The sequence below is a fragment of the Lodderomyces beijingensis genome (genome assembly GCF_963989305.1).
Source record: "Lodderomyces beijingensis strain CBS 14171 genome assembly, chromosome: 3".
In the NCBI taxonomy this organism is placed as follows: domain Eukaryota; kingdom Fungi; phylum Ascomycota; class Pichiomycetes; order Serinales; family Debaryomycetaceae; genus Lodderomyces; species Lodderomyces beijingensis.
This window is the reverse complement of record NC_089972.1, coordinates 2,092,949-2,105,344: the sequence shown is the minus strand read 5'-3', so window position 1 is coordinate 2,105,344 and position 12,396 is coordinate 2,092,949. Positions and strand designations below refer to the sequence as shown.

General features: G+C 41.8%; 3 protein-coding genes across 3 annotated transcripts; 2 read left to right on the top strand and 1 right to left on the bottom strand. All coding sequences in view use genetic code 12, as the record gives it.

Moving 5' to 3' along the window:
• Positions 1–18: 18 nt before the first annotated feature.
• Positions 19–1,590, top strand: LODBEIA_P29910 (uncharacterized protein; the record flags this gene model as incomplete). Its single annotated transcript, XM_066973051.1, has 1 exon — positions 19–1,590. One exon carries the CDS (start codon positions 19–21, stop codon positions 1,588–1,590), a length of 1,572 nt encoding a protein of 523 aa, XP_066829929.1.
• A 233-nt stretch (positions 1,591–1,823) lies between these two features.
• LODBEIA_P29900 (40S ribosomal protein uS5) lies at positions 1,824–2,579 on the bottom strand (the record flags this gene model as incomplete). Its single annotated transcript, XM_066973050.1, has 1 exon — positions 1,824–2,579. The coding sequence occupies one exon, from the start codon at positions 2,577–2,579 to the stop codon at positions 1,824–1,826; it is 756 nt and encodes a 251-aa protein (XP_066829928.1).
• Positions 2,580–4,312: 1,733 nt separating this feature from the next.
• On the top strand, positions 4,313–5,005 carry LODBEIA_P29890 (uncharacterized protein; the record flags this gene model as incomplete). Its single annotated transcript, XM_066973048.1, has 1 exon — positions 4,313–5,005. One exon carries the CDS (start codon positions 4,313–4,315, stop codon positions 5,003–5,005), a length of 693 nt encoding a protein of 230 aa, XP_066829927.1.
• Between the last annotated feature and the right edge of the window lie 7,391 nt (positions 5,006–12,396).

The following is a 12,396-nucleotide window of genomic DNA, read 5'->3' as shown; positions in this document are numbered from 1 at the left end:
GCCATCGGAAGATACACGATGAAGATCGAACTTAGCCCGGAGGTAGATGCTGAGCTTAGGTTCAACCTAATCAAAGAGATTAACAGACTATATGGGAAACCAGAGGGGGAAGCAGCGGATATTGCCGAGTACTTGATCTACTGCATCACCGAGGGCAAGAAGCACGAAGACATTGTGCAAGAAGTGCAAGAAATCGCAGGGATACCGATTGATCTGCATTTCATCAACGAGATATATGTCGAGATTGACAAGATTCTGAATCAGCGAAATCCGCCAGCAGCAGCAGCAGCAGCAGCAGCTCCAGCATCGGCGTTTCCACAGGCGAGACTGGAGATGGAGGGTACCGGTAGAGACACGGTGAGTGATGCATTTCATCGAGATTCATCATCTAATACTACTGTTGGTGCTGGTGGTGCTGCTGCACCAAACTCGACTACGGTCGTTAATGACAGGAGTAGCTATGCTCCTACTGCACCAAAACAATTAACCGACGAAGAAAAACTTTCGTTGAGAAGAAAAAGATTTGGAGACTCGGCCACGGGTCCTAGTCGTGCATCCACTACAGCTCGATCTTCCATGTCGGCGTCGGCGGGACGCTCGATAGACAACCGCGTGTCGAAACTACCACCACATTCGTCGTCGTCTTTCTCATCATCGTCTTTCTCATCTTCTTCTGGTGCTTCTTCCCGTCCCAGCGGGCCTAGCAGTGGCCACGCACCGCCACGAGCACTGGCTGGAATTTCAAAGACGAGAACCTCAGATCGAAACCATGCCCCTAGAGCTCCTCAAATCACGCAGCGGTTGGAAAACTTTGTCAAGGGCGGACAACAGGATTCTGGCGTCTCGAGAATTGTTGCCGCAAAGCGCACTGGAAGATGCCCCGATGCCCCCAACTGCAAGAATAGAGAATGCGAAAACTACCATCCGACCAAGGAGTGCTTTGCCTTTCCCAATTGCAACAATCCTCCTGGAACATGCAAATATTTACACCCCGGTGAGGATGATGAGTTGATGAAAAAATTGCAAGAACGACAAAAGGAATACGAAAAGAACAAACTCAACTATTTGGCCGTACAGCAGGGGGCATGCAAGTTTGGTCCTACGTGCGCCAAGGACAACTGTCCGTATGCGCACCCAACCCCTGCAAACCCTCAGGCTAGAATACGTACTTTGGAGTGGTGCTCGGCTGGTAAAGATTGCGTTGATGAAACGTGTGACAAGTCGCATCCTCGGTCACCAAATGTTGAAGCTAAAAACATCCCCTCGGCCGCGTCTTTGGCCTTGGAGCAGTGCAAATTTGGAATGCAATGTACAAACGCTAGATGCCCCAGACGACATGCTACATCCGCAGTGCAATGCAGAAACGGGGCACTTTGCACCAGACCCGATTGCACTTTTGCCCACCCTATCAATGAAGAGTGTCGCTTTGGAGTCAATTGCACTGCTCAATTTTGTCTATTCCAACATCCACCAGAGAGACAAATACAATCGAGTACTTGGACAAGCGGACCTTCTAACCAAGCTACAGTTACCAATCGCCAATTTGCCGTTGGCGATGATCAAGTTGTAGAACAAATTGTTCAACAATAAAATCCGCGCTAACCCCCTGAAGCTAACCCCCCCGAAGTTGAAAGTTATATGTTGTGTTATACCTAAATAGTTTTTTGTTTCCCCCCCTCATCTAATACTACAGAATTCAGCAGCTACACCAGAAAGATGTGCAGCTGCCTTTTTATTGTTTGTTTCTTAATTAAAAATTAATTAAAAAAAAATCATCATTATTACATCGAGATTATCTAGATACACCTATTCAGATAACAAATTTAGTATCTCTTTTTACCAGCAGAAGCTTCTTCAGCGTAAACTTCCAATGGAGAAGCAATCAATGGAGTCTCCTTCCACAAGTTAGGAGTCAAGAAACCATAAGTGTTACCAATGGCAACGAAAGCAGCTTTCAAGGTGTTTTCAGTAGTTCTAGTAGAACCAGAAGAAGTGGTATAAACATCTTCAACACCAGCCAATTGCAACAAGGTCTTGACAGCTGGTGAAGCAACGATACCTTTACCTCTTGGAGCAGGGATCAATCTAACGGTGACGGAACCACACTTACCAGTGACCTTACATGGCAAAGAGTGAGGTTGACCCAAGTTGGAACCCCAGTAACCTCTTCTAATTGGGATGATGGACAACTTGGCAATGACGATAGCGGCCTTGATGGCAGAGGCAACTTCCTTAGCGGTCTTGATACCCAAACCAACGTGACCGTTGTGGTCACCAATAACGACAACAGCCTTCATTCTAGTTCTTTGACCAGCTCTAGTTTGCTTTTGAACCGATCTAATCTTCATGACTTCATCCTTCAATTCAGGCAACAACAAGTCAATGATTTGGAATTCCTTGACTGGCAAAGAGTGCAAGTAGATCTCTTCAACCGAGGTGATCTTTCCGGCCTTCACCAATCTACCTAATTTGGTGACTGGAGTCCAGCCTTTTTCTTCACCATCTCTTCTACCTCTTCTTGGACCACCTTTCCTTGGTTTTCTGTCACCGAATTGTCTTGGTTTTGGAGCTTCAGACATTTTTTGTTTTACTTTTTTATTTTCTGTAGTTGTCTAACTAAGCCGGAATGTTACGTGGAAAGCCGGGGTGTTGGTTTTCAATCGACAAAGTTTGATGGGGGTCAAGAAGGTAATCGAGGTTTCGTAGGGGCGTGTTTGGCGGAAAGTTTTGAAAATTGTATGGGACAGAGAGTAGAGGGAAAACAGAAAGAGAAAAAAAAAAAGATCAAGCTACAGTTTGTGCGCACCACACACGATTTTTCACGTGCCAGTCACGTGAACAGGGTTAGGGTACGGGCTGGTGTGACTATACATGTGCAAAGTTGACCAGAGCGCAGACAGCTCTGAACTGTATGAGCAGTTGGGTGTCTTGATCCCCGGATATGACGATGATGATCAAGTGGCACACTATGGCGTATGTTTATAAAGGAAAGCTACAAATAAACTTGGGGAAGCTAATGCGGAGGGTTTGTGGTATAGTGTGTGTCGATGTCGCGCTTATCTCTCCCATTCGCGACACACATACATCATATACATCATATAGAGATGTATTTTCTGCGCCACCGAGTGTTCTCATATTCTATCAAGTGACGTTTTGCTCGATAGCCGGGATAAAAACCGCAAGCAGCGCGGGAGACAAGATGCAATTGAGAGATGGAAAATGAAATAGAACCAGGCCGGAGCAACAATAATTTTGAAAAAACATAATAGTCAGACGAGCAGAATTCACAGCTTCTCCGTCTCATGATAATATACAACAATAACAACAACGACAATAATAATAGATAGCAACCGAAAATCGGGGGTTTTTTTTTCTGTCTGAACTCGGTTTCTGGAAGGTAGTGGATTTATTCTTATCCTGTAACAGCGACCCTTGGTCTGAGGGGGTCTCTCTATCGTAGTAAACAGCAAAATGCCCCAGACGACCGGTTTCAGTCAGTTGAGATTCACTAGCAGTAGAGTCGAAGTACTATTGTAGTTGTTGTAGTTGTTGTAGCCGTAATTGACGATCTTGTTATTGGTGATGGCGACTTTTAGCTTCTGGTCACATAAAAAATATCCCTCGCTTGAATTTGATAACCCCGGATTCCTCCTAGAATACAGCGCCCAATCTGGCTCGCATGGCAAGGATCACGGCCCATTTTGCCACTGACTTTCGGGAGACACCTACTATATACAAATAAAAAAGTAAAATGGTCCGTTAGAGAGTTGCTACTTATGGTCCTCTGACGACATGGTTTTACTCCGTGCGAGCAGGAGAAAGAGACAGAGAGAGTGTGTCTGTGTGTGGGTTGTACGTAGTAGGTGCTTCTACTACAATGGCAAAGGTTAAGCTTGTTTAAGTTAATTTGCTTTGATTGCTACTTTCCTCTAGATTCCACTAAATATAAAAATGTATAGACAACCTGTTTTCTTTCTCTCTCTCTCAATTGATAAAGGATTTTTGAAATTGAAGTTGGAATTAAAAAAAATTGACCATTGAGATTTAGCAACGGTAATTCAACTTGCAACTCGATCCAATTCCTCCTTGTTTTCTTTCAAATTACTACTAGTTCTTTTCCATTTCAAGCACTGAATTGAATTGAATTGAATTGAATTGAATTGAACCAAACAGGAATCTTCTAGATATATTACAATTAATTTCTTTTGATAACCCGGAACCTCCCTTTCTTCTGCCCCACCCCCCCTTGATACACATTAAACTTAGACCCCGATATTAACCATCAGTCTACAGTGAATAACAACAACGAAACATGGCCAGCCACACTCACAACCACAACGCTCCATCCAACGAGCAGATCAAGAAGGATCTTAAAAAGGATGCTGAGAACATCCACAAGAAGGCAGCTGCTGATGTTGAAGATGCTAAGGAGCAAGGTAAAGCCAAAGCCGAAGACTTGAAGAAACAAGGTAAACAAACCGTTGACGAGTTGAAAGCCAGGGGCGAATTTGACGCTGAAAACTTGAAGAAACTGGGCCAGGAATTGTACGAGGCTGCTAGCGAAAGAGGTCAACAAATCTACGATGCTGCTGCTGAAAAGGGCCACGAAGCTTATGAAGCTGCCAAGAAGGATTTCGATGAGTTTGAAAAAGAGGGCAAGACCTTCCTCTCCCAATTGTGGGCTGATATACAATCCTTTTCCAAGAGAGTTGGAACAGTTGTACAAAAGAATGCTCAAGCATTGCAAGAAACATCTGGCCAGGCCTTATCTAGAGCTGGTGTCGAATTGCAAAACCCGGTGGTCATTACCCAACTCTTTGTTACCGCTGGTGGTGCAGCTGCCGCTTACTTGGTCTACTTGGAAAGACACAGAATCAAGTCGGACAACAACTATGTCGTTGGTCTTCACGCCTCAATCATCACTGGTTTGGTCTTGTTGGACGGTTTCTTGTTTGAAAAATACTATCCAAAATACGACAAGAAGTCATCAAAGCCAACTGTCTAAAGAACAAGAACCAAAAAAAAAAACAAAGAAAAACGAAAAAAAAAATGTTTCATCAAGTTTTTATAACATAAGATCTTTCTGATACAGAATTTATCCTTTATAAATAGCTGCTCCGTTGTACTATTTTATATAATTTAGTTTAGCTGACTTTCTTTTTGTTAGGAACATCATCCGTGCTTTTTTTGCAACTCTCCAATACTCCCTACACTGGGAGTCTCAAACTTTTTTTTGCAAAGAGTCGTGGAATCTACGGCGGATTCAAATAGTTTGTGTCCAACTTTGAGCCCCGTAGTGTGCATTCGAAATATTCAATGAATGCCTCACTGCGAGCCAAAGTCCCACACATTCATGACGGAAAAATAGTGTGTTTTTTTTCAACAACAGCAAAATTGTTGACGCCAGATGAACATCGAGAGCCACAACAAGAGGAGAATCATTGTCAATTGAGCAGTTGAGCAAATTTGCTCGCAGGGGTGGAGGGGCGAATCCGATGCTTAGGATGCTGATTTTGTTTTCCTCACGAGACGCCCGCACAGCGGCCCTAGTGATGTTTTAAACCGTGCAATATACGCTAGTTATGAGACTGAGCACCATCAGGCATCAGTGGTTCATATAAGATCAATTTGCACAACTGCGATTTTGGTTCTCATTTTGTTGGCTCGGCAAATCCCGGTGATGGCAGCTTGCAACTTCCTCTCCAACTCTGCTCTGGACTGAGCAGGTTAGCCGTAAAAAAGCTAGCAAAAAAAAAATCATTAACATAAATATTTTGGATGATAAATTGCTGTTTCTATTATGATCACTTTAGAATTCACCCCTAAAAAGCCCATGATCTTGCTCGACAGCTGAAACCCATAACGCGTCCAGGCGGGAATAAAGCTCAAACTGGAACCTTGTCTGAGCTTTATAGAGTTTTGCAAAGACGCGTTCAATAAGGTTGATAAAAATGCCCTACACATTTTATTGCAAACGCTTAACGTTAAACGTTAAATGTTAAACTTCAAGTAAGCCACATATCAAAAGGCAAGTATATTATCTGGGTCAGGTACTACCGCGTGGAATAGTACCACCACGTTGTCGTGTCTGTAAAACTAGTTCAACGTCAGAGTCTCCATGCTGACCGAACCGGATGAATATTCAACAGTTGGTGAAAGTCCAAATAATATTCATCACCCCTTCCCTCCATGATAAAGCAAAAGCACACATTTCATGGAATAATATATAACGCAATTCCGTGTTTGTTGGCTACGCAAAGCAAGTAACTGTAAAACAAAAATTCTCGTAAAAAAAAAAAATGGACAGCGTCAAAATGCCTTTTGAATTATATTATTAGACTGGATCGAAAGTGGAGCCTGATGTAAAAGGTTGTAATAAACTTTGAGAGTTATGAACCATTTGATGTAAATGCCAAAAAACCGTGCATGAACGCGGCAAACTCTACTTCATTGCGGAACAAATCGAATATATAAAACTTCATCAATAGGCAAAATGCACTGGTTGCGTCTTTGTTCTGGGTTAAAAGTGTGGTGGTTTACGTAACTGTCATGTGCATAAAGAATTGTTCATAACCGCAGTCATTAGTTGTTTGATTGTTCAACTCTCCTTCGATTGATTTAAACTTATCATAGCCGAAAAGACTGTTTGGATGGTAATTAACCTTCTCTCGCATATGAGGAAACTTGAAGCGATGAAGGGGGACTTCCAACCAACATTGAGATCAACTTTACCAAAGAGAACAAAAAAATGAAGCAGTATACGTCAAAAGCAATGGACGGTCTCAGTTGGCATTCTCTATATCCAAGATTCTAGCCACGTTCCTGAGGTTTAAATAATAACTCATCAAGTCAAAATTCTACCGATAGGCCAATCCTATTCACAATTTTTTTTATCAACCACCTGGAGATTCGAAAAAGGGGTCGATTAAAAGACACGCAGACTAGGTTTGCCGCAGTAGAGCTGGACGCGCATTTTTTTTAAAGGTTGTGGACCACGTTGGACCTTCCTTGAGAAATGAAAAAAAATTAAAAAAGAAGCTGATAAAAGGTTATTTTCTTTTTCCTTTTTAACCGCTATGGTTTGTTGGCAGAGTCAACCAGGATCTGAAATGTGACTCTCGTGCAGAACGGAATTTCGAGACATTTCTGGAGTGGCATATTTCATGATTGAATGAGTTAGTATGACTCCTGCAAAAGAACGAGATAAACAAAGACATTGTATTCTTATTTCTTAATGCTTCTTTTTTTTTCAAGCACCCGAACGGGGAGGGGGTAATAAAGTTCCTCCTTATTCGTGCCGGATGTCGCGAGTCTAGCCCTAACTGATGCCAATGAAGTAGGCTGCGGGGTCTCCATATTTAAATAATCCCGCAGTGCTTTCTTGTAAGGTCAGCCTTGCGAAGTAAAAAGACAGACTCAGCAATCGACAAGGCTCGAGTTGTTCAAAAGGGGACACTCTTTCATTCTATCAATGCTGGCAAAACGTGCATAAATACAGAAAGTGTTTATTTCGACGAGTAGTTACAAGCTAAGTCCCAGCCAAGTGCCTTTCGCCCCTCCCCCACTACACATATGGTCAGCTCGACCATACATTACTCTGTCCCATCGGGACCTCGAAGTTGGATTATGAACATTTTTTTTGAAGACGTCATCAAGCTAACAAAGTGCTGCCGACAACAATAAAATTTGGAATGTTTATAATTGGAGCTGTCTTATATGAGCAAAGAAGGGACTCCATTTGTTTCTCTTGACAACTAGCAAAATTCCAGCATGTATAATGTGATCGGAGTTAAAATCGGCGTTGAGAGTTTCAGTTCTTTATGCATGCTGGATTACGACTATGCCTTGCTTGACATGATGCCAAAGGCAGCAACTTGTTCCAGACATCATTGGTAAAGTCAAGAAAATTGAAAATAAAAAATACAAAAACAATAAGCGAAATTGAAAATAAAGCCCTAGCGTCAACTGTTCATCTACTTTAGGTGAGAGTCGTCTTAATTGCAACCCTCGTGAACAAGTCGCAACACTCATTACAACTAATTTCGACTCAAATGGTGCTGAAAGTTTTGGAAATCGGCTATACTCCAACCAAAGCGCTTTTAGTCAAGTTTGATCTAAACTTCCTCGAGATTGTAAAGATCTGCAGTAATTTCTACATAGAATACAATCACTGCCAACATAGATTCAAACCCCCAAACAAATCTGTTAATCCCCTTTTTTTGTAGTTCTTCATTTCAAGTTTGTAAGTTGAAAGGAATGTCGCATGTGCCAAAGTCATTCCGCCGGAACCTCCAAGTTTTAAAGCACAAGCGGGGACCCTTAAAAAAAATAAATTAAGAGGAGTTGCATTGCACAAAAAAACAAAAAGCGCAAACATAATTCCTGTGCCTCAAAACCCAAATAACGCCCGGTTAAAATACCAGACCGATTCTGGTTTTCTTATTTTTTTTCAGCAAAGCCTTGCCAACTGTTCTCGTCATCCATCACGGAAGAATATGAGAAAGAGTCAGACCCAAAAATACTCAAACCCATCACCACAACCGGACGTAACCGTTGCAGCAAAAAAAAAAAAAAAAATTAAAGTATTGACAACAGCAGACGCCTAAAAATAGGCTGTCAATGACGTCAATCTTGTTGCTTACCGAACCCCTTTTTGCACCAGATGATATCTCGACAATCCATAAACGCCGTCACAAAGCAAGACACACGTGGGTTGCAGCGGTAGGTCGACACCGCCCATTTCTCCGATTTGCAAATGCAAAAAATGTACTGCGAGTGAGACGAACTATAGATACAGTTAATTTGGACGAGTGGTACAAGAGGGAAATGGAGGGAAGAAGATACAGTCATGTGAATGTTTACTGTCATTGCACATGACAATAAAAACAAGCAGCAGCAGTAATTGAAGCCAATCGATTGGATTGATATCGGCCACACACGAGCACATCTTGACTAATTATTGTAACTATGAACAGCCTTTTTTTTCCATCGTTAATTCCACTTTTCGAGGCGATGCGGGGGGGGGGGGGGGAGTTGAAGTGAAACGGAGTTAATGTTGGATAATGACCCTTTAAAAAAAAAAAAAAGAAGAAAAAAGAAAGATCGTTTAGGCTTTAAATCTACGTTGCACTGCTTTTTTTTTAAATCCTTTTTTCCAACGTGTATTAGTCCTGTCTCGGGCTGGTACGTAACGCATTAATTTATCCACACCTTTTTTTTCTTGTTGTTTTTAAGTAAAACCTTCACTTGCAGTTGACGTAAAGTTTTTGGTGTTTGTGAAGCATTTATTTTTGTCTTCCTTTTTTTTGTTTGTTTTTGGTGCCGTTAACAATCGGGAACAACCGTGTCCGCTCAACCTTTTTCTCTGGATCAAACTAGTTCGTACCCCTCACGGCATCTGTTTTTGCAAGTAACATAGTTGTTTTCAAAGTGAGCAGCCTGAAGTTGCAGGGAAGGAAAAGGGGGAAGTGAGGGGGGAGTGGAGGACATGAGTACAGGCAGCCAGAAGATAAACTTGTCTTTTCTTTTATTTCTTTGCGATCATCGAATGTTTAAGCCACCGTCAAACTCCTTTCTGGTAAATTATTTATCCGGGGACATGCCGCGTTTGTTACTATCTTGGTCCCCACACAAAAGAGAGAGAAAGAAATGGCTCGTCGGTCTAGACAACTAGGATAACTTTCACACAGTTTGTTGAACAATTGAGCCAACGGCAAAGAGTAGTGTTTTTGAAGCGAGTACGTACCTTAACCCGCTGTTGTGTCTCTCCCGGTTTGGTCACATTTCGGGAGAGACTTGACGCGAGACACCCCCAAAAAAATACAGCACAACTGCATAATGCACAAACCCAAGCGTGAATGTGAACGTGATAGACAAGTTAGTAAGGGTGGAGATGAATCAAATCTTGCATTCATCTGATTAACTAGGTTGATCCTGGAGATAAATCTTATCTGGGGTATTTTCCCCTCACCTCTCTCACAATCAAAGACTGGGATCGCTTCGTTTATTGCAATAAAAAAAGAACAAAAAATTGCGAATATGACAACAATAAAAAAGAAGTTCAGTGGAGAATATTTCTGGCGCAAACTTTACTTACTAAATTAGCATGGAGGAGGAGGAGAAAATTACCCCTGTTCTCTCTGTGGCCTGTCAACTGTTGCGAAGAACCCCACCACCTATCAAATTCTTGTTATTGCGTGGCATCCCGATGAAACCGGCGGTGCTACATGGTTCCATTGAAGAGAGCATGCGGGTAGGCGCCCAATAATTTATCTCCTCCATCAACTAACTTTTGCTATCAAGTTTTTCTACTTTCGAATTGCATCTTCCAACAGAGGTGTATATACCGTAGGATAAGTTGCCACTTGATGTAATTGGCAAACGTAAAAAAAAAAAAATTAAAAGAAAACAAAAGTCAGTTGTCAACTCAATCATCAGACGTTTGCTCCTTTATCCGCCCTCTATTCAAGTTTTTCTTTTTTTCATCTATTTGAGTTGCTAAGCAAGAAAGCAATGGTTAAAGTGCCATTCCATAACTACTTCAGGAAACTATCGGCGTGGATTAGTTGTGACGGGCCCAATTCATGAAAAACGCATTTCACCTGCTTTTCTAGACTTATCAGCGGAGAATTAAATATGCGAGGGTAGACCCTACCTTCGGCGTTGTTATCGAAGACGAGGCAAAGGAGATAAAAAGATAACAGATTATCACAGGACAGGGGGAAGGGGGAGGGGGCGTAGTGGGCAAGGGGAAAATGGGGGAGTGAAATATACAGATGATGATGATGGTGAAGAAGGACATAGAGTGAGGTCAACGTCCTTGAAGCTCGGATAAGAGAATCTGCATCTTACTTCTTGGAGTTCGTGTTATTGATAACCATGCTGCCGCTGTGGCTGCTGCGGCTGTAAGCCATTATTCTTGCGTCCGCACACTCCAATAATTTGTGAGATAGTATAAAAAACGCAGAGAGACGCCCTCAATTTGAGAATTGTGCAAACGGATGAGTAAAAAAGTGACGCGGTGGGTATGGCTGTCCTTCTATTACTTGGACAACTTGTGGAGATAGGCGTGCGTCAGTAACATTTGTACGCTATCGTCGTTGGTGTTTAATTTTTGTTTATTTAATTTTGTAATTTTGTTGTCTCAGATGAGGAAGCTGCCCAGTTGATTACTTCGGCAAAGCAAGAATTTATGTCCTGCTGAGGTTTCATCCGTGGGAACTCGCTTCTCAACAAACAAAGACTTTCATCTGGTGCTAGCAAAAGGCGTACTTGCATCCCAAACAAGACAGAAGTTCATAGCAGGGTTTTTTATTTTTCCAAAATGGTCTTGTTCATTTTTGGTTGAAGTCGCGTACGATCAAAATGGGAAGCAATCGGTAATGCAGCAGCTCCTAGAAACAGGATTTTCTTTTGTTTCTTGCCAATGCCATGGGCCAGTATCTCAAGGTGGATTTGACCAAGCTCAACTCCCACCTGACAAAAGTCTAATTTACAGCCACCAGATACGACTTTCTCTTTCTCAATACGTTCGAGCAGACCCCACGATAAAATCCAAGCAAGGGATCTTCTTATCTCTTGAGTTCTTTTTCTTTTTTATATTTTTTTTACAAGGAATTGCCAATCAATCACGACCCAATTTATTCTGCAAGGCAGCAAAGTAGGCTCCGCCAGCTCCCCAAATGTGGAGCTGCAAATACAAATTTTCCCACAATCTCTTCATCCACCTCTGACATGCGCAATGCACCACCGCAGGGCAAAAAAAAAAGCATATATATGTACACCTCAGCCAAACAAAGAAAAAATAAAAAGAGAGAAGGCGCAACCCACTACGATTCTTGTAAACAAACCTTTTCTATATTTGATTGCTAGCCAACCACAAGAGTGGACTTGATAATGCCGGTCACCACCACGATTTTAAAGCCGATATGCCTTTAGCAGTTTTTTTGCACTTGTTGCCAATTACGTAATGATTCACCAGGGAAGGGTTAAGCTGTTATTTTTCCGAGCGTTGCATGAATTATAATATTCTCGACTACTTAACCTTATAGCTTTTGTGTACAAAGGAATTTTTGCAATCTGATTAATTTAAAATTAATTGCTGCAAAAAATGCTATAATAGATTGCAAACCAAAAACGAAAAAGAATATGCCTTGCAAGAGAAAATCTAAATTTGTATTTTCCTGTTCAGCTGCCTGTAGAACAATTATAAAAGAACAATCTAACTAAGCAATGCAGGCAGAAGAGAAGGTTTTGAAGAGGATTTAGTTTGTTCTATTTTTTCTTTTTGTTTTTTTTTCTGTCAAAGAGAACAAAAATGTTAGTGGATCAGGGCCTCTCCCACCATTTGTTTTTGGCCCAGATTGTTGGTTTAGTAATCAAGTGAGCTAGCTATAT